The sequence below is a fragment of the Alexandromys fortis genome, unplaced genomic scaffold (assembly GCF_014885135.2).
Source record: "Alexandromys fortis isolate MF-2015 unplaced genomic scaffold, M_Fortis_MF-2015_v1.1 scaffold_56, whole genome shotgun sequence".
In the NCBI taxonomy this organism is placed as follows: Eukaryota; Metazoa; Chordata; class Mammalia; order Rodentia; family Cricetidae; genus Alexandromys; species Alexandromys fortis.
The window spans coordinates 9,855,742-9,878,046 of NW_026067935.1; the positions used below are offsets into that span (position 1 = coordinate 9,855,742).

General features: G+C 44.5%; 1 protein-coding gene across 1 annotated transcript in view; it reads right to left on the reverse strand.

Annotated features, from left to right (window-relative positions):
* The window catches only part of Vps8 (VPS8 subunit of CORVET complex), a 192,890-nt gene that overhangs the window by 45,474 nt on the left and 125,111 nt on the right, over window positions 1-22,305 (reverse strand). Inside the window, exons 37-41 of the mRNA XM_050146426.1 lie at window positions 17,229-17,310; window positions 16,845-16,927; window positions 8,862-8,942; window positions 6,645-6,814; window positions 3,089-3,251 (exon numbers count right to left, since the gene is read on the reverse strand). Coding sequence (XP_050002383.1) covers window positions 3,089-3,251; window positions 6,645-6,814; window positions 8,862-8,942; window positions 16,845-16,927; window positions 17,229-17,310 — 579 coding nt within the window. The remainder of the gene's footprint in view (window positions 1-3,088; window positions 3,252-6,644; window positions 6,815-8,861; window positions 8,943-16,844; window positions 16,928-17,228; window positions 17,311-22,305) is intronic.

A 22,305-nucleotide genomic window follows, 5' to 3' on the forward strand; every position in this document is an offset into this window, starting at 1 on the left:
TTACAAATGTGAAAGAGTCATACGATGTGGAGGCCTAGCAAGCGGGCCTAGCAATGTGTGTGCATCTGTTTTATCGTCAAAATTACTAGGCAGTTTCCTGGCAGGATGAAAGGAGGTGGGTGTTCCTAAAAACACGAGTTCAAACACTAGCTCTCCCCTCTGAGTTGCATCTAGTTCCTTCAGTTGTAAAATTAGGGCTACCTTACCTCATGCAGCTGGTGTGAAGCTAAACAATACAAGTGTCTGATAGAGTGCATATCAACCCTTTTCCGTGTGGACCACCAATTATTAGGTAAAAGGGCCCTCTCTGCCACACAGAACAGAACAGCCACAGGGAGAAATGCTGCCGACACGGATATCTAGATTTGAAAACAGTCGCCTTTCTGACATGCACTGAGGAGGTAAAGGGAAAGGCAGGCACACCGAGTGTTTTCTCTCCCAATGTCTGAGGCATGGAGATGGAGACGTGGGTAATGAATGTATTGCAAATGGTTTCAGAACTTATCATGCACTTAGATTTTTTTCTTATAGAAAGCAATAAGCTGACTTTAAAATTTATAATGAGACTTTCAATGAAAATGAGGGGACAGGGAGGAAGAGTTCCATTTTTTCACTATTAAACTATAGAACATGTTTCCATCGTGACTTTAAGTTTGGGGTCATGTAGCCAACCCAGGTCAAGACAATTACAGGACAAGCCCATTACAACCTTCAGGACACTTGTTGCAGGTAACTGAGAGATATAAGCAGGGTCCCCCAATTGTAAGTAGGTAACTGAGAGAACATAAGCAGGGCCCCCCAATTGTAAGCAGTATTTTAAGATGTTCGCTTTGCTCCCTTTAGTTCCATAAGATCTGAAACCTGGGATGCTGATGCAAATGGTAGCTGTTTTCACAGTACACACCATGTGATGCCCTAGAACGCCTGTTTCCCATTCAAGAAGCAAACCCCGAAACACTCTCCATCCTAAGTTCAAGAGCTACATTTGCCTTGGCAGCTCTTTGCAAAGAGGGCTGAGAAACTGAACTTACACCAGATGGACCGGCGGTAACAAGGGCTTTTACTGTTCTTTTCAGTGGAATCTTTTTGGTCAAACTGTCATTAGCTAGTACTGTATTTACATACAGGGTCTCTTTTCCTGATGTATTTTTCTACTCATAGACAACCAGCAAATTCATTACCAGTTTCAAAAAACTGCAGTGAGCCGAGTGGTGGTGGTGCACGCCTCTGCCCTTGGGAGACAGAGTCAGAGGCAGGTGGATCTCTGTGACCTTGTGGCCAGCCTGGTCTACAGAGAGAGTTCCAGACATCCAGGGCTACATAGAGAAACCCTGTCTTGAAAAACCAAACTAAAACCAGTGCGCACACCCACACACTGAAAGTCAACATTCAAACATTAGAAATAAAAGCAAATCTGAAGAACTCACATAACTTTGTAGCCAAATTTCCTACAGAGTGAGAGAACTAGGAAACTGAGTGTGAGCTAACCAACTTTTTACTAAAGTACAAAGACCATTCAATGACTAGGAACATGAAAAAGAGTAAGTCCCACTCCTGGTTCACAGCCTGTATGCAAAGTCAGTCAAAAATTCATCAGGGGCTTCTGGGGCTTGAGGGTGGTGAGGAGAGGCAGGGTTCCAAGAGAGATGGCGACCTGTGAGGGAGGCGGCACTCATGAGGGAGGGAGGCGGCACTCATGAGGGAGGCGGCACTCATGAGGGAGGGAGGCGGCACTCATGAGGGAGGGAGGCGGCACTCATGAGGGAGGGAGGCAGCACTCATGAGGGAGCTCTTCACCTCTAGATACAGCCATGCTCATGTCCAGGGCACATCCTCTTCTGTTGAGAGCAGAGGTTTGTTCTCCACTGCGTCTGCCCCATTCTTCCTCTTATCTACCTTTGCATCCAAACTTGCCTATCTTATTCCCCTCCCCACTTTTTCCCCTTGCAGGGGCAGCTAACACCATCTCCCATGATTCTTTACATCTGATTCAGGTACACTCATTTTGTTCTTCCAGCATGGTTCATCTGAAAGTGTTTGTCAAGCAGTAAGAATACAAATAATCGGCCCTTGTCCCTGGATCCTGGCAAAGAGCTCTTTAAAATCTGGAACTGGGGCTCCGAAGTTAAGAGCATTAACTGCTCTTCCAGAGGACCCAGGTTCAATTCCCAGCACCCACAGGATGGCTCACAACCTTCTGTAATTCCATTTGCAAGAAATCCAATGCCCTCTTTCTGGCCCCCTTGGACTCTGCATGTTTGTGGTACACAGACATACAGATAGGCAAAACATGCAAATACACAAAATAAAAATAAATAAATCCAAACAACAAACAAAAAAACCAATCCCACTTTTAAATCTTCTCTGTAAGAAGAACACTTCTTGTCTTCTCTTTTCTTTTTGGTTTTTCGAGGCAGGGTTTCTCTGTGTAACAGTCCTGGCTCCTGGCTGTCCTGGAACTCACTCTGTAAATCATGCTGGCCTGTAACTCATAGAGATATGCCTGCCTTTGCCTCCCAAGTGCTAGGATAAAGGGGTGTGCTACCACCACCCAGCGAAGAAGATCACCTTTTGTACGCCAATGAGATGATTGGAGCTGGGGGCCCCTGTATAGTCTGGGGATGAGGGCTTATGGTCAGGAAGATTAAGTTATAGGTCGAAATTTCAAACCTTCAGCTCTATCCCTCCACCTCCAGGGGCAGTGAGAAGTTTATGGAATGAACACGATGCACCAAGCTCTTTAAGGAAAGAAACATGCACAGAGCATACAAGCAGCACCTTGTCCATCACCAGCTCCAAGAGAGTAGTGATGTCACACTCTTGCCAGCACGTGTTCGTATCGGCATATGCTCACCTGACCTCGCTGACTTGCTACTCTGTCAAAGGTCCCCGACAGGGCAGAAGACATTTTATCAGCTTGTCAGGGCAGAGCAGACAGGCTTCAAACACTCAACACGACTGAACAGGAGACGTCACGCATTCCATTTCTATCAGGTAAACTGGAGACTTACAGGACCTGACAATGTAGGCCAGGTCCAGCAGACTGACAAGAAAAGCAAAGGTCACGTGAGCTGTGAACCAGTCCTACCTGTGAGGTTACCCGGCCTTTCTTGTCTTCTGAAGAGTTTTCACTGAGCTTGCCCGCTTTACTGCTCGAGCTGCATTTGTAACAGATCCATCTCGTTTGACCCTCAATTTCCAGGGTGCATTCCTTGCTTTGTAGACAGAACGAATGATACAAATGGCCGCAGCTACAAAAGGAAGACAAACAACTTGTTCTTTTCCTTAGCATAAAACCCATAAACACAAACAGTGACAGGGTTGGTGGTGCACTTGTATATGGTAAAGAAAAATCCCAAATGAGCTAGTGGCTGGCTGCACAGGGACGAGAATCAGGATGTGAATTCTTAAGCTGTGAGTGGGCACGCCTCCACAGTTCTCTGCCTGCAGAAGCTGAGCTCAGTAGATGCTCAGTCCCAAACCGTAGCTTCCTAACAATTGTTTCCAGGTAGCTTTTAAAAAAGTAATTGGGGGAAAACATCACAATTACTTGAGTGGCTTGGTAAAAGCATAAGTGCCCTCATCATGTTCAAGGCAGATTTGAAACAGCGACACAAATGCCACGCTCTGAAGCTTTAACACTGCTCCTAAGAAGGCACCCGAGGCTGGCTGCTGAAGATGCCTCTCCGTGCTCATTCCTGGATCCCTTTTTCTAACCGGAAACACAGGCTGAGTGTGGATCGTCTACTTTCTCTTCTTGGTGCTGTTTCCGTACAGAACCTGCTTCTCATACACTTGCCTTTCCTCACCTAGCCCTGTTCCTTTAGTTAGCATCTCTGGTTCTAAACCTTAAAACACCATGGGCTCATGACTCCCAGGTGTATACCGCCAGACAGCTCCCTTAGCCCTATGCTCCTGCCTCCTTGAGACTCTACCCTGGGTGTCTGAGAGGGGTCTTAAGCCCCTAACTTCCATCAACTCCTCCTTACTGTTTTTGCATTGCACATATGAGTGCAGCTATCAGTAAATTCTGTTGTTCTGCCCCACACGACAGAGTTCTCACTTCTTAGTTCTTTGCTACCAACTGCACTGGGCCATCTCTCAAGCAGGCTACTGAAGTAGCCTTACTGGTCATTTTCTGTTCTTCCTTGGCCCTCCTGAGTCCATTGTCAAAACAGCATCACTGACACCTGACATATTCCATCCTCAAAACTACCCTGTCCGTGCCTTCTCAGAAAAAATATGTCCAACTTTGTACAAGAACCCAGTTCCTGTCCAGTTGGTCTCTGTTGTCCCTTGGGCATTCTCTCTTGTCAATTTTCTCTTCACTCTGTCTAGACCTCCTGTGCCACCCACTCACTGCCCCTGAGGCCTGACAGGAAGGGTGCTGCCCGACGGCCTTCCCATCCCTAACCCCTGGCTGAACACACGTCCCACAAACTAGATATCCACTTCCTTATGCTTTAAAATCACTTAAACATAAATAGGGGTGCATTCCCCTTCTGCTCTTTATAAATTTAGTAGCTACCAACATCCTTTTTCCTCTATACTGTTTTATTTTATTAATATGATAAGCAGCTACATTTTAATTAGCTTTCAAAGCTGTCTGTTAACAAGTCATTTCGACAGTGAGGTATTTCTAACCATGCTACACAAAACATCCAGTCCCCCAAACCTCTGCAAACCTCTCTGCATGTTTCATTCTTGTATTTCAGAGTTATCAATGCTTCATATTCCACTCATGTGCTCATGCTGTTCCTCATCCTGATGAATAGATCTGGCACACAGCACTGTCTTTGTTAGGGTTTCCACTGCTGTGATAAAACACCATGACTGCAATGGTCTGAATGGAAATGACCCTCACAGGCTCATATATATGGATGCTTGGTCCCCAGGTGGTAGAACTATTTGGGAAGGATCAGGAGGAGTGGCCTTGGAGGAGGCCTGCCACTGGGAGTGGGTTTTGAGGTTTCAAAAGCTCATACCATTCCCAGCTAGTTCTCTCTGCCTTGTGCTTATGGACGAAAATGTGGGCCTTCAGCTCCTGCTCCAGAACCATGCCTGCCTTCCTGCTCTTGCCCTGCCCTCCCAGGAGTCACCCTCTAAAACAATAAGCCCCCAATAAATTCTTCTTCTATAAGGTGCCTTGGTTGTAGTGCCCTATCATAGCAATAAAAAAATAACTAGACAAAGACCAAAAGCAGCCTGGGGAGGAAGGGTTTATTTCAGCTCACAACTCTCAGGTCACATCCGTCACTCAGGTGAGAAAAGGCAGGAACCCGAAGGCAAGAACTGAAGTAGAAGCCATGGAAAAATGCTACTGACTGGCTTGCTTCTCAAGGCTTGCTCATTTTTTTAAATGTGTATGGGTATTCTGCCTGGATGCCTAGTACTCACAGAGGCCAGAAGAGGATATCAGATCCCCCAGAATTGGAGTTCTGATGGTTGTGAGCTGCCATGTGGCACAGAGAACTGAACCACTGAGCCGTCGCTCCAGCCCCAAGCCTGTTTCCTTACAGAACTCAGTTCACCTGCTCAAGGGTGGCACCAACTACACTGGTCTGGGCCCTCACAGCAACAACCATCAATTAAGGCCTGGAGGCCAGCCTTATGAAGGCATTTTCTCAACTGGATTCCTTCTAATTAGTTTGTGTTAAACTGACAAGACAGAACTAACGAACCAATCAGGATAACCGACTTTTGAAGGACTGGGTTCTTGGTCTCTGAGAACACTGTCTTATCTCATCTCAGACCTGCCAGCTTTCCTGCACTCATGCCAGGCACTCGGTGACTGATTACAAAACCTCAAGATGTAGTTACTGCTACTATCTCAATCTACAAATAAGGAAGCTAAGATATAAAAGGATAAAATCAACTTGTCCAAAGTCTGAGCTAGCACATGGCAGGACATTTGAAATCAGCATGTTGACTGGAGTCTCCGCGAGTATTTGGACAAACTCTCTTTGATCCTGAGACTAACCTCGCCATGTATCACTTGTGTATGAGTATCTCCTCTCCTGGTATTGCTGTGCTGCTGACCCCTAAGCATCTATTTCCAGAGTCAACGTGGCTCTACATCTCTGATGGAAGTATGACTATTAGATAACCCTACCCAGAATCCTGCAGCTACCCAAGCCTAAGATCTGCAGACAACGTTATTGCTTTTCCAGATCCTCTTCAACAAGGGCACATGCTCATCCAGCTTCTCAAGTCAAAGGCCTAGTTTCCACTTCCACATCCAATGCACCAGCAAGCTGGCCACACCTTGCAGAGCCCACTCGGCATCCTAATGGCTTTCCACATATCCACCTGTCTCTCATTCTGCTCAAGGTCATCCCTGAGAGCTGCAGCCCCTTATCATGCTTTCTTGACATAGCACTGTTCTCTGGTACACACTTCATCCTCCCATTCTACTGCCTTGTGTTTATTTTCCATCTTAACTCTGATTATACAGGATGTACATATAATGTCTGGGACCCTTAATTCCCCCCCCCACACACACACACACTCCCATACAGACTGTAAGGGCCATGGGGCAGGAACTCTTGCCTATTTTCCCTGCTGCTTGAATGGCTGACTGTGTGGTCACATGTACTGCTTCTTGGCTGCTTCTACCACACACATACACAGGTCTAGGCTGTTACCTAAAGACGATGATGTCATCGGCCATTTCTTGGCGTCTTTTGTACTGCTGTAAACATATAGAACAGTAGTCCTGTTTGGGATTGAGTCCTCTGGAGACCGAAGCCCTCAGGTTACACAGTGACCAGTGGAGGTCTTGGTTCAGAAGGCTGGTCGTTGTTTCCAGCAAGGTCTACAGAAGGTCAAACCACAGAAAAGGTTAAAACAAAAAGCAGGGATTAATGAACAGCACAGCGGAAGCTGGAACACTCTATAGAGAAGATGAGATGACCCAAGATCTCAAGCGGGAATCGCTCATGCACAGTGATGATAAATGTACACATTAAAATGCTCAAATCTGTCACTAGCTCCTAAGAAATGTGTGCTCTGTCCTTGTGTGGCTCAATTCAGCCCTGATGGCTTCCAGATGATTCGATACGCCCAAATCTATTTTGTGCGTTTACAACTTCTCTCTGGACGGCCGGACAGTGGTGATAAGAACAGCCCTGATCCCTGGCCTCTGCCGGAAACTGCTGCGCAGCAGTGTTTCGAGTAACAATTCACTGGGAAGCTAATGGCCATTATTCAGTGCTCATTTCCCCTGGGCAGAGATCTCATTTTCTGATCGGCACTTAAAAGTCACTCAAGCTCCTGCCATCTGTCATTAAGACATTTTCACAGCTAACATGTCAGGTCACTTTCAGGTTGCCTATGCTTGTGAGGTGCTTTCACCATATTAATCCTCAGCCCTCACACAGGTCACTGAGACACGCAGCCAGCTTCTTCCGTCAGGCCGAAGGGAAAGACAGACAGACGTGGGCACAGCCCACCTCCGTGCTATCCAGTTTGGCTCTTCAACTTCACCTGTTAGTGCCCACCTTGTGCTTCTCTGTCCTGGAGACATGCTAATCAGTCTCAGCCTCCTCTCCTCCTCTGTGACTCTGCCCCCCCCCCCGCTGTGCTCAGCTTTCCTCCCACTTCTCAGGGCCCGATCTGGGGGGTAATGAGCCTCCCCATACATCTGTGGCCAACATTTCAGAAGAACTCTGCCTCTAAGTTCTTCTTTGCTTCTCCTAAACTCTGAACAAAAAGCAGGCAGTGTATTTAACACACTAGCTGGCACTTCAGACTGTTCATAAGGAGATGCGTGCAGTGGCTAACACACTAGCTGGCACTTCATATTGTTGCTAAGGAGAGACGTGTGCGTGGCTAACACACTAGCTGGCACTTCATATTGTTGCTAAGGAGAGACGTGTGTGGCTAACACAGTAGCTGGCACTTCACACTGTTCCTAAGGAGAGACGTGTGCGCGGCTAACACACTAGTTGGCACTTCATATTGTTGCTAAGGAGAGACGTGTGCACGGCTAACACACTAGTTGGCACTTCATATTGTTGCTAAGGAGAGATGTGTGCACGGCTAACACACTAGTTGGCACTTCATATTGTTGCTAAGGAGAGATGTGTGCGCGGCTAACACACTAGTTGGCACTTCATATTGTTGCTAAGGAGAGATGTGTGCGCAGCTAACACACTAGTTGGCACTTCACACTGTTGCTAAGAGTTGCGCAGCACCAGGCCAGCTCTGCGTCTTAACAGCCATTCGCAATCTTTTTTCTTTTTTCTTTTTTTTTTTTTTTTTTGGTTTTTCGAGACAGGGTTTCTCTGTGGTTTTGGAGCCTGTCCTGGAACTAGCTCTTGTAGACCAGGCTGGTCTTGAACTCACAGAGATCTGCCTGCCTCTGCCTCCCAAGTGCTGGGATTAAAGGTGTGTGTTACCACCGCCCGGCTTAGCCATACGCAATCTTGAGGTAAGAGAAGAATAATGGCGATCTCTAGCGAGCAGCACAATGTTTCAGAATACTTAAATGAACATTCAGTTAGTTTTACTTTGCTATTTTCTATATTCCTGACTCCTTTTATGAACTAAAGATTTTTTTAATTAATCATTTTCCCAGAGAGTTTATCATATAATAAAATACCAGTCTGATTGCCAATGAATCATAAAATAAGCTGCATTTCAATATTCCGTGTGTACAGAGGCACACACACAAGTGTATAAATTAGTTTACAGGGAGCTTAAAAGTAGGAAAAGGAACATATGTATCTCAATCTATGTTATTTTTACTAAGTTGCAATTTTCAAAGACAAAAATATTCGAGCAGAAGGAAAGAAAAGAATAGAAAAGAAAAGCATAAGTTTTCCTATCTTTAGACAAATGGACGCAAGCAGCTCACTCACTTGCTCATAGTTAAAGGTGTCCAACATCCCCAGAATAAGGCCCTGGATTTCTCCAAGTTTTCCTTTTCCATAAATTGGGTCCTAATCGGAAAAAAAATGTAATTGTTATGATTCTTGGGATTTTAACATCACATTAAGGGCTTGTTATGGCTGGTTGTTGTCATCCCCTGCAAAAGCATCTCACTCTGTAGCTCAGGTTTGGAGGAAGCCCAGGCTGGCGCCACACTCGCAAGCCTCCCAAGTGCCAGACTTACAGGAATGGGCTGCCACGGCCAACCAAGGCACTAGCAGTCATGACATACTCGGTCTTCCAGGAACCCTCCCCAGAAGGTGCTTCATGTGTTTCTCTTTGGACCTCTCAAATATTTTGGAAAATAAAATGGAGGTGACCCAAGTCCCTTCTATAAACAACTTTTTGCAAGTCCAAACATTTTATCACTACTTCTTCTCTCAGAAGCTTCTGGGTATCAAACACCAATGCTCCCTCTCTGAGTTATGGGTCCACTGCACGAAGATCAGTGTTGTCTAAGAATACCAGAAAAGGTACAACAATTTCTCGGTGTTCACAACTGCTGCCTCTTCGTTAAAACTAGCTAAATTCAGTTTTAGAGACAGACAGCTTTCAGCATTTTTTTTCATAATTAAGCCATTAATGATGAATCACAACTACTTAGAAACCCATGTTCTCTCTCATAGTAGGTATGCCAAGCCACTTAGTGTAGGTGGACCAAAACCACTTCAAAACCTCCAAACTGCAATCCTCCTGGCCTGAGACTGCTGACTCTGGCAGCCACTCCTCCAGCCTTGCTTCTGGAGAGGATGAAAGAGGATGTATTTCTCTGCATATACAATTGGTCACTTCACATCTACTTTTTACTTAATGTTATAACTGTGAATGCGCTCTGACATTATTAAATATTTCCGGAGACTACAGAATAGGAATCGTGTTAAAATACCATTGTTTACCTAATCATTCTAAGCCATTATGTCCAGAGTCTCCTCTTCCCCAGCCCCATTAACTAGTTAGTACCACAGCTGATGACTCTAATCTTGGTCTCAATCTTCGATTCCTTCTTAGGAGAACATCTCCAGAAAGGGAATTACAGACTAGAGGACAGTGTTATGGCTGCAGGTATATACTATGTTGACAAATTGCTCTATCTAAAACATATCACGTGATTTTCATCTTCAGCATACTCTGTGCCCCCTTAATCTTTGTCTGGATTGATAATTACAATTTTAGGAATTGCTCACAAACGAGGTGTGTCAAGCCTATCACTTTGCTCTAATATGAGCAGTATGTGCAATACAAATGAGTTTTGTCAAATAGAGAAATCCGGGCACACAACCATGATCCAAGTAGACAGTACTTGTCAAATGGGTAGAATATGATAAAGGCAGGCTCAAAACCCTTTAGACTGTCTGCCCCACTCCCATAACCAGGCGCTTGCATGTGATTCGACAGTGCACACAGATTGTGTCTGTGTATGTCCAGACCTTCTGCATTGTACCTGTTTCCTAGACAACATGGTTTTACCACAACTATCTACGTATCATATGCACTGCACTGGGTATGGTAAGGGAGAGCCAGGCATGGTGATGCGTGTGTGATCCTAGTTCTGGGGAGGCAGAGGCAGGAAGACAATGAGTTTGAGGCCAGTTAGGGCTACAGAGCCACAAAAATCAAACATGTGAAAAGTGAGTGGCCAGGCTTCACACAAACTCATTCTTATATAGGGTGTGACCATGAGACGTCTGGATCTTTTATATAGGGTGTGACCATGAGACGGTGGATCTTTTATATAGGGGTGTGGCCATGAGATGTCTGGATCTTTTATATAGGGGTGTGACCATGAGATGTCTGGATCTTTTATATAGGGGTGTGACCATGAGACGTCTTTTATATAGGGGTGTGACCATGAGATGTCTGGATCTTTTATATAGGGGTGTGACCATGAGATGTCTGGATCTTTTATATAGGGTGTGGCCATGAGACGTCTTTTATATAGGGGTGTGGCCATGAGACGTCTGGATCTTTTATATAGGGGTGTGACCATGAGATGTCTGGATCTTTTATATAGGGTGTGGCCATGAGAAGTCTTTTATATAGGGGTGTGGCCATGAGACGTCTGGATCTTTGGGAGGAGTTCTCAGAACCTGAGAGGTGCTCCGGTGTCACTGAATACACGTCACTGGTGGCCTTCAATACCTTCAGTGAAGGAAGCTGCGAGACTGGGAGAGCAAACTCTGCTAAAAGCTGTTAGGCCAGAAGATTGCAGTTTGCACCTAGAAACTTCAGAGAGCGAGTTTTCTGGTCCTCCATATTCGTGCCGCTCTCCCAAGTACAGACACAGGAACACATAAATTTCGCTGGAAAATAAAGGTAACTAAACAGATAACCTAGCAACAGTCAGAAATGTCTCTGGCAACTTTGCGGCAAGTCTGTATGACCTGGTGAAGATCTGAGAGAACTTGGAGAACTGGACTCCAGGGTTTGCCCATTTTCAACCACAGCTTCTGATGCTGGCTCTGCAGGATTGGGCAGCGAGCGCTGCTTCGAGCAGAGATGAGCGGCAAGCTTGGGCTTTTCTAGAGCTTCCAGCTGTGAGACTGTGGTGAGGCCATGGAAACGACAAAACAGCTCGGTATTTCTGTACTAACTACAATGCATTAGGGCTTGAGCAGGCCCTGTCAGCTCAACAGTCTGGGTCTCCACTGAAGGGCCCATCACTGAGCTAAAGATCCCCGTAACAGTGGCGGTCACTAACAAGTCCAGCTTCTATCTCAGACTTGTGCTCTGGAAAGACAACTTATACCACACATCCACCAGACAACTTCATCTTTTCATTTTCCTTTCTTAAAACTTGATCTATTTAATGTCTTTTGTCCTTATTTAATTATTTTGCCCTTATTATGTTTTAATTATATTTTATTATATTTATATTTAATTATATATTAATTATTTATTTTTTTGCCCTCATTAATTATGCTCTAGTAAAGTTCCAACTAGATACACTAATTTCTTAGCCACAGTGTCTATCAATAGCACAATACTATAAACATCTGATTTCTGTTCTAATCTGCCCATCGACATGCTAAGGTATTAATAGTTCTGGAGTTTGAAGAGAGACTGAAGGATAAAGAGGGTCTTTTTCCTCCTCCTCCTCCTCCTCTTCCTCCTCCTCCTCCTCTTCCTCCTCCTCCTCCTCTTCCTCATCCTCCTCCAAGACAGGGTTTTTCTGTGTAGCTCTGGCAGCCCTGGAACTCTGTAGACCAGGCTGCCTTGAACCCACAGAGATCCACCCACCTCTGCCTCCCAAGTGCTGGGATTAAAGGCATGCGCCACCATCGCCCAGCAGATAAAGATGTCTTAAAAGGTTAAGTTCATAGAAAAAGGAGACATCTTTATAGGTCATTTCTATATTTACTTCAACATACATAATTTAAAGGGAAGCCAGGAAATTATCCATGCTGGGGCAGCACATGAATTATAGAATTCGAGGTGAGCACAGGCTTCAAGGACAGTGCACAGCAGCCACCAGATTGCATCATTATTCTGTAACATCCAGCCAGTTCTCATAAGATAGCTCCTGATGGTTCTCTGTAAGCTGCCGTTAACTGTGCAGGAAGACAAACCTGGTGCCACATACAATTTAGTGTGTCGTGTGTGTGTGTGTGTGTGTGTGTGTGTGTGTGTGTGTGTGTGTATGTGAGAGAGAGAGAGAGAGAGAGAGAGAGAGAGAGAGAGAGAGAGAGAGAGAGAGAGAGAGAGAGGGGCACAAGTGCAGAGGCCAGGGACAACTTGACAACTTTACGGAGCTGACTTTAATCCCTGTACATTTATACAGGTTCTAGAATTGTCAAGCTTGTTAAGCTTCTTTCCCCTTGCCCCACCCAGGATGTCTAAGAGTTCCTTAAAAGCTTCCTTACTTATCAACCATTAGGCTCCTAGAGATGCTGTATAATTTAGGCCCCGAGAATCACTTTGAATAGATAAATATGCACCAGTCAAGACAATCTGAGATTTCTCGGCATATGACCATCTCTTCTGAAAAAAGTAACTTAGTTCAGTTACATGTGGGCAATTGTGTGCCTAAACAACTGTCCCTCCCGACTTTCTCCCTGGGGGTTGCTAGATTAATATGAACATGAAAAACGCATCAACTCATGCCAGATGGAGTAGGAAGCCGGATATGTGAAGCTGGAAGACGCAGGAGCAGTAACTGGGACAAGCTCAGAAGGGGACCTTCATCTCAGACACTGAGGCTGTGGATGTTTGCTGTTCAAGGATGGAGAAGACAAGGCAGGCTGTAGGCAGTGGGTGTGGTTTATCATCACAGGTCCATGTGCTGGACACTCAGTTAAGTCCTCGGTGCAGCAACGCTAGGAGTTGGGGGTGTTCTGAGGGTGTAACACTCCCTCTTGCACAAGCCCTTGCCATATGATTACATACACCATGAGGTCTTCACCAGAGTGGACCTGACACAAGGCCTTAGCCTTGGTACCTAGACCTGGGAGCTACATAACAGCATTCTTTTATAAAGGTGTCTAAGAGGTCAACAAAGAAAAATCACTGGAACCGATGAGGGATTACACAAAAGCAAAGCCAAGACCCAATGTGATCATACAGAACTCAGCTTCTTTCTAATATGCACAGTTCACATTGGCACCTAAAAGAGAACTGTCTAGCTACATATCATCCATACATACATATATGGTGGCTATGAGAAAATAGCCCCAGAGCACACACCTGATCAAAGACTCTATCAGGGACTAAATATAGAAAAACACTTCAAACCCACAGACAAGAGGGCAGATACCTCAAAAAGTGGGCAAAAGTTCTGGAACAGACATGTCACTAATAAAGACAAACAGCCTAAAGAATATACTTAATATGTTATGGAAAACTGCTAATTTACAACGAAGACCTGTTTGTTCCAGGTCCAGGCCAGCCTGCACATCTTAAAATGGGGCCCAGCCTGGTGGTTCTCACCCAGCCCAACCCTCAGATCTACCAGGTCTCACAATCAGTGCCCGGCCTAATCTGGTGAGCCTTGCCTGCGTCACCACAACCTCTAGGCTTGGATTAGGACGCACTTTTTGTTGCCAGTTCAACCTCCCTGTGACCACCTGACCTCATCCAGCCTCCAAACCCGCCTGCCCTACGCCCGTGCTGCCGCTCTCCTGCTCTTCTGTGTGGACTGAGGCTAAGCAGTGGAGACGTGCTAGTTACTCAGGACAGGGGCCAGCAGACAGCCCTTAAAATGGACGCTGTTTCCTGCATGAAACACCATGCAGAGAGGAACCCAAAGTCTGTCTCTCACGAAAGCTCTTGTGGGCACACTCTCATGTCATTTACACCAGCAATCAGTTGAACAGAACTAATACACAATAGCTGATTAGTTCCTCAAAAACACAAACTTAAACAGAGGAAACTTTAAATGACGTAATCAAAAAAGTGCATCAGGAAACAAAAAGTAGTTCACGTTTGTCACCAGGACGGGGTGCGCATTTAACTTCTCTATCCTTTAGTTTTTCTCCTTTGTCGGCAGACTTAGTACTTTTACTTTTTTGAGACAGGGTCTGATGTAACCCAGGTTGGTCTTGAACTTGCTATGTAGCCAAGGATTAATTAGAACTTCTTCTAATCCTCTTCCCCATCTTCAGGGTGACAGCTCTGCATGCATACAACTGTACCCAGGGTGACGGCTCTGCATGCACGCACCTGTACCCAGGGTGACGGCTCTGCATGCATGCACCTGTATCCAGGGTGACGGCTCTGCATACATGCACCTGTACCCAGGGTGACGGCTCTGCATGCACGCACCTGTACCCAGGGTGATGGCTCTGCATGCATGCACCTGTATCCAGAGTGACGGCTTTGCATACATGCACCTGTACCCAGGGTGACGGCTCTGCATGCACATATCTGCACCCAGGGTGATGGCTGTAAATGCATGTACCTGTACCCATGGGGATGGCTCTGCATGCATGCACCTGTATCCAGGGTGACGGCTCTGCATAAATGCAACTGTACCCAGGGTAACAGCTCTGTATGCATGCACATGCACCCAGGGTGATGGCTCTGCATGCATGCAACTGTACCCAGGGTAACAGCTCTGCTGGCATGCACCTGTATCCAGGGTGACGGCTCTGCATGAATGCAACTGTACCCAGGGTAACAGCTCTGCATGCATGCACATGCACCCAGGGTGATGACTCTGCATACAGGGTTCTGATGTGGTGCTAGGTATTGGAACTAGGGTTTCCTGCATGCAAGGCAAACATGCTATCAACTGAGCTACACACCTGTTAATCACAATCTATATAACTGCCTTCCCCACACCAAAGATTGTTATGAATAAAAGTACTTTAAAAAATCCTTGTTCATATACAGGGGCAAAGTTATAGTAGACAAAAAAAAATAAAGAAGTCAATTTAAGAACAGAAAACCCTCCTATTAGTGAGAAGTTACCTAATGATAAAAGCAGCACAATTATCAGAATCCCAGTGTAAGTCAAAGCAGAGATTTCAAATATTAAAGGTTTCAAAGAGGTCAGTTTTAAAATATGAAACGTTTCTAAGTTACACAATGCTTTGCAAAAGGAAAGGCAGACTTTTGTTATAATTTATACGGCTAAAGCTCACCATAAAGCACAATGTGCAGACAGGACAGAACCCACTGTGGGATCATTTCTTCTAGTCCTATATAGGTGCTTCTACATGTTTTCAAACTTTGGGATTAATATATTTACAACACATGGAAATAGTCTACCTTGAATTTCTCAGTCTCTGATAGTTGCCAAGGACTGAATGTGGAAATACACACCTGAGGGCTGGGTGTGGTGCACACCTTTAACCCCAGGACTGGGAGGCAGAGATAGGAAGAGATCTGTGAGTTCAAGGCCAGCCTGGGCTACTCAGCTAGACCCACAAATCCCATATACAATACTCATGTTTTTTTTTTTTCCTTCAGTACTGAGGATGAACCAGGACCTCACACTAGACAAAGCAAGGGCTCCAACACTGAGCAACATCCTGGGTCCTAAATTCCTGCGGACAAAGCACTCTATGGTGAGGGAGACTACTACAGGCAGCACCCTGAATCAGATCGCTTGCTTGCTCAGAGGCCTCAGAGCTCACGGGAGGAAGAAGCACTTGAGGAATCTTTGAAGGAGCTGTGGGGACATTCCAAAGGATAAGAGTGGAGAACAGTGGAGTCCTATCCCTATTTGACTCTCTGTGTGTGTGGGTGTGTGTGTGGGTGTGTGCGCACATGTGCAAGTGTATGCATGTGTGTGCGTGCATGTGCAAGTGTGTGTGTATGTGTGTGTGTATGTGCTGGCGCACGTGTGTGCACATGAGCATGTGTATCTGGGCTCAAGTGCGCATGTGTCACTACCACACATAAAGTGAGAGAAGAAAGATGGATCGGTCTAATTCCTGCTGTCTCCCCAAGCATGTTCACAGGTTTTTCTAAAAATACAGCTTAGGGTATTTTTAGGGCTCTCTTTCTTATGAAGCTGGGAAGTTTCAAGTCTTATTGCCAAAGAAAACAGGAGAAAATGTTTCTTACAATAACTCTGGACAAAAGGCTAGCTAGAATTTACAGCTGGGCTGAGTTTTCAACTTAGAAGTATTTTTAGAATGAGCTAGAAAACTGAAATAACAACCATTACTTAGAATGCCTACATTCACTTCATTTTTAGAGAACTTTCCTTTTTTAAAGTCTTAAAGTATGATAAGCTAGAAATAAGTGTCCATTGTCTCCCAGGGGCTATAAACAATAGGAAATGTGTATGCGAGCCCCAAAGAAGCAAGCAAGGCCTATATACCCATGGAGTGACACCATGCAAGACTGACTCAAGGTTAGTTAGCAATTTAGGTAATGCCCAAACATAGGTGATATAAACCTCAGCCTCATTTACAGTAAAATAACAGGACTCCATCAATATTCAGCCTCCCCCGCCCCTCTGAGCTCACCTGCAAGATTCTTTGTAAGATGGAAGGGAGGGCAATGAACGCTGCCATACTGTTTAGAACCTGCATAGTCAAAGATTTCAGCGCTGTTGAAACAAAATATTAAGATCAGCTTTGCTTTTCTTTTTATTTAGGGGAAAGTAGTCACCTTACCTAGAAACTTAGTTAACCTGGGCCAGTTTGGTATCTTAAAATTGACACTATACATTTTCTGGATAAATTCTACACGGGTCCCCAGAAGAAATGCACACGGTGGAGCGGAGACTACAGCGATGGCCTCACTGGGACAACAGCAGAAAGCTACCGGGGAAGGAGACTGCCACAGCAGGCTCTGCAGACACAAGTGGGCTGGAGAGTGCCCTGTCAGGTTGATTCTGATGGGTTTACCTTCGCAGTGCCGATGAGCAGCAGCTGAGCTGGACAGCTTCTGTGGTGCCATCATTGCCTCCAACAATGGAAACCATAGCGCCTGTGGCATCAGAGGAAACCAAACCATTAGCATAGTGTTGACAGTTGAAATGTATGCGTACTGGCAAAAACCAGACAAAGAGGAAATTTGAATGTGATTGGGGAAAGACAGTAAAAAGCAGAGATCTCAGACAGAAGAGGACACCTTCATCTGCTGTGGGAAGCACATGGAGGATGCGGGATTATAATTCTGTTTCTATCTGGAGGGTTAGTATGCAAACCAGCCATGAGCACATCCTACTAGGCTCTAACTAGTCACCAAAAAGGGATCACGGCCCCGCCCTGTGGCTCCTTGCCTCCACTCGGGTTCTTCGGTTATCGGAAGACTTTCCTATATCAAGCCTTAGGCTCTTTTCTAAAAGCACACATCTGGAGTGGAGGTTAAGATGAACTCATTAACACTGCCAGCCTCGCCAAGAGATAATCAGATTCACCAGTTACTTATTTACTTCTACTAAGGACTCCATTTAAGACCTTACACATATTTGTTTGCTCTCATAAGCCTTATGTCACAGGTATCTTCACTTGGTTTAAAGAAATTAAGTAATTTGCTGAAGGTAACACAATGATAACGCTGGCTCCAAGTCGAGTTCTTCCAATCTTCACCACAAAAACCAAGCCAATCCATTTCAACAACTCAGTTAGGCGATCGTTTATAAACGCCTTACAGTACCTTGACAGGAAGCCCCGAGGAAGGGTCAGTGGAACAGGGCAGGAGTGTGATGTCTCACAGGACACCAGTGTCTACTGCCGATGAACACACACAAACAGGTGTAATGGGCTTTCGGGACCACTAGCCCACAAATAACAACACTTATTCATTATGGAAGTTTGGCCTTTAGCTTAGGCATGTCCCCAGTCAGCTCTCATAACTTAAACTATATTAATCTATGTTCTATCACGTGGTGTTACCTCTCTTCCATTTTGTACCTCCTGTTTTCTCTCCCTGTCTCCTGGTTTCTCCTGCGCTCCTAGACCCCCCCCCCCTTCTGGCGCTGTGCTGAGGTTCTCTGAGCCGGATTCAGTCCTAGCGCTTTACTCTCTCTCAGGCACTCCGCCTGCAGTTCCCTAGCTCGCTCTCCCAGCCACAGCATGTCTTTGTTTATTTTAGGGAAGTCTTATTTTACATGCTATACCTAACTTTCACTTTTAGTTTATCTATGCTTAGAAATTTGATTTATAAAATTATTTAATCAAGATAGTTTCTAAAAACTTACCTTAAAAAGTTTTATTCTTGCTTTCCAAATGGTAGATGATATAAGTGAAGAGACAAAAGCCATGGGATCTATTCATATCTTAAATAGGAGAATTATTCTTCTACTCAATTTCTACATCAACCTTAAACATGGTAAACACGTTTTGAAAGGACTCTAGCAGGCCTTGTCCAACCCCTGGGATAGGATTTTCCTTGCTGAAAATCGTTAGATTACATTCCTAAAGCTAGTCACCAAGGTCTAGTCCCTTAGTTGGTCACTTTCTTCTTCTGAGGTTGACTACCAAGGTCCAGCGATCTAAGATTTAAAGTACAGCAATCAAAAGTTCCCTTTGGCCACCCTAATTAACATGTTCAATCAAAATTAAACACCTCATCCTAACACAGGGCTTCCCCTTTTACCTTTATAAACTGCCATTGCCTATAGGCCATGCCTGTCCCTTCTCTGTCCAGAGGCAGTCCTTTGTCCCTCTGGGGCAAATGCCCCCCCCCCTTTGTTCCTTTTTCCTTCTCATTTGCCCTTTATTTCCTGTCTCTCTCTTATTCCCTGCTCTTTGCCCCCCTGGGGCAAATAAATCTCCTTGGCTTTGAGAACTTGAGTGTTTGAGTGTCCAAACCAGTCCTTTCAACCTTTACTTTTTATCTCTCTTATTCTACTATACTGATTTCTAAGATTTTTAGTTGGGTAAGTCTAAGAACCCACGTTAAAATAATGACCCATAGTGTGATAATCCCATCACCTGAGAAGATACAACTTGAATTGCTGCCTTGAGATACACAGGAAATCAGCTAGGTTTTTAGAGACATGCATGATGCCATTATCCTTGTGAAGAGCAATCACAGGGCATGGGACAACAGGGTATTGAACAGATATTCAGAACACCCCCGTGTTCACACATAGGAGCAGATATGCAGAAGTGAGGACTATTGCAGAATATTTGTTTACACTGTGTAAGAAAGTGGTACTATGATTTGCTTAATAAAGAGCTGAATGGCCAATAGCTAGGTAGAAGGTATAGGTGGGATTTCCTGGGAGAGAGAGAACTCTGGGAAGAAGGGAGGCAGAGAGATGTCAACAGACATGGAACAAGTTGAACATATGCTACAGAGGAGAAGTAACTGAGCTACATGGCAAAACAGATTAATGGAAGCAGGTTAATTTAAGTTATAAGAGCCAGCTGGGGACAAGACTAAACTAAAGGCCAAGCTTGCATAATTAGTAAGAAGTATGTTGGTGGCCCAGAAGAAAGTTTGCTACATTTAGCACCCAACATGGGGCACAACTATAGGGACAGAGAAGTTGCCATCTGGGTCTCTCTATGAACACTCAAAGTAGTTAGCTGACTGCTGCATACAGGACTCCAAAACTGGGCTCAGCAACTTCCCAAAGCAGAGGAGTTAAACACTGCTCCCACTGGTAGGTGCCCACTGGCATGAGGCTAGGCTTTCAGAGATGGGGCGGGGGGGGGGGGGCAGAGCCAGTCACCAGGGCCACTCTGCAGCAGTAGCTTAGCAGCTTAAGATATGTCTCCCATGGTCAGAGAACACTGCAAGTGTGTAGCTGCAGGCAATGCAAAAAGTCAGGTCCAGACCAAGAAAACCTCTGAACAGATATAATATACTTAATAAGGTGTTTAGGTGCTGAAGAAAGAAAAAAATGGGTACAGATAATCATAAAAAAATTAAGTTAAAAATAATAGAAAAGTCTTTAAGAGAGTAAAGTAATATAAAAAAGAATAATCCTCGTAAAGAAGGAAAATATACAAGATGTCTGGATCCTGTATGGTGGTACTTTGCTGACTTTGAACTTTTTAAATGTTAATGAACAAAAACCAATTGCTGCTGAGAGACATTGGATCATGGGAACTACTAAATTAAAACAACTTATATATGTTTAAAATGTCTTAACTTCAGAATGGAAGTCAGAAAATATGTTATTGGGAGAAAGGTTATTCTTTTTTTCCCACAGGACAAAATCTATGAATTTCTTAAAAAATTAATAAAGCCCAGATTTGACTGGGGGAAACCTCCTGAAAATCTTGGCAGTAGACATAAAGAAAAACAAAAAACCTACAAGACAGGTGATGTATATTCTGATCCCTGGTCATTGGAACAGCCCTGAAGACTGGATGAGACATGATAAATCTTGGTTACAGAGTCCTCATGATTTATTATTACATGCCATCCTTTCATGTCATGGATAAAGGTTTCATTATATAGTATAAACAGATTTAAAGTTAACAGATGCCTTTTACATTTTCAAAGAGAAAACAAAATCATCTTTAGCTGATTTGTGCATATTGCATATTCCAGACAGATATGTATGTTACCTTTAAAAGTTTGTATGTTTTCAGGAAAAAAAGAACCAGATACCAAGGAAGACAAGTAGCCCCGGTGACCCAGCTTCTCAGAATATCTGTTACAATATCCTCAAAATTCTACATCCAAAACAACTTCAAAGCTGCTAGCTGAGAGGGTTCAGCCTCAATGACCACTCCCAGGACTTTGGATAAGCCCTGCACTTTCCCATTACACAGAGAGTAAACAAAAATAATAAGACAGCTCTCGCAGGACTTGGCCATTGTCTCAATTTTCTCAGTGTCCCTCCCTCCCTCCCCTCCCCACCTGCTGCCCTGGATCAGAAAGTCGCTCTCACCCTCCTCTCCAGCACAATGCCTGCCTGTGAGCCACCAGGCTCCCTGACGTGATGATAACGGACTGAGCCGTCCCCAGATTAAAAGAGTAACTGTGGTCATGGTTTCTCCTCACAGCACTTAGGCAGAGGGAGAAACACTTTTCTTTAAGGACGTAGTCACTAGTAATCTGACCACTCTCCAGTGAAAACCACACATCAAGGATATTAAGGCAGCAAAACTGGTCTGAGTGATTAAAAAAAAATGAGACACCAAGTTGGGTGGGAGAAAGAGGTAGATACGGCAAGAGGGGGTGAGTATGACCAGCATGCGTGCTATGAACTCTCAAAGAACTAATTTTAGGAACTGTAACACAGGATGGGTTCACAACAAATCAATGACAGAGAAGAAAATTCAAGTATGCCCAGATAAAAGAGAAAGATCTTCATGTAAGAAGTAAAATCCAATGGTTCATTTTCAATTGGTATAAGGGCCAGAAGCTCTTTTTGTAATCTCGACTTGCCTTAAAAATAACACATGAAGGAGCCAATACAAACAGAATAATGGAGGCTGGGGCTCAGAACTCTGTGGTCTTAAAATTGCAAAACTAAAATATGAACAAACAAGATGGGGAAATCTAAGTAATGGGAGTGGTACTGGGTGGGCCAGGAGGTTTGAGCACCAGGACTACAGAGTGACTACTCTGAGCTCTGTGTCAGGTCCACTGTTCTGCCTTGGCTGGAGCCCAACCTTCAGGTACAAAATGAAAATTGCTTTGAGTTCAAAACCATGCCTCAAAACAACCAACCAACCAAAGGATGAAGAAAAAAATAGACTCGGGAATAGAAAAATTCTGGCATGCATTTCTGTGGATTCTGCAATGGCATGCCATCATGGTGTAATAACACTGAACGTCAAGAATAAGCATAAAATCCTAACCTATTGCAGCTACTCAGACTTTATGTTGTTGAAGGTTTATTAAGAGCTAATAAGTCAAAGAAACATTTATATACAGTTTATGCAGTTTAGAGAGTCCTTGGCTCCTAGAGGAGATCAAACACAGTATTTTTTAGAGAAAGTATCCTCTGGTTAATGTTTTCCCAAAAGCATATCAGTCTTGGCAGACAAAAACCACACAGGGGTATTCCCA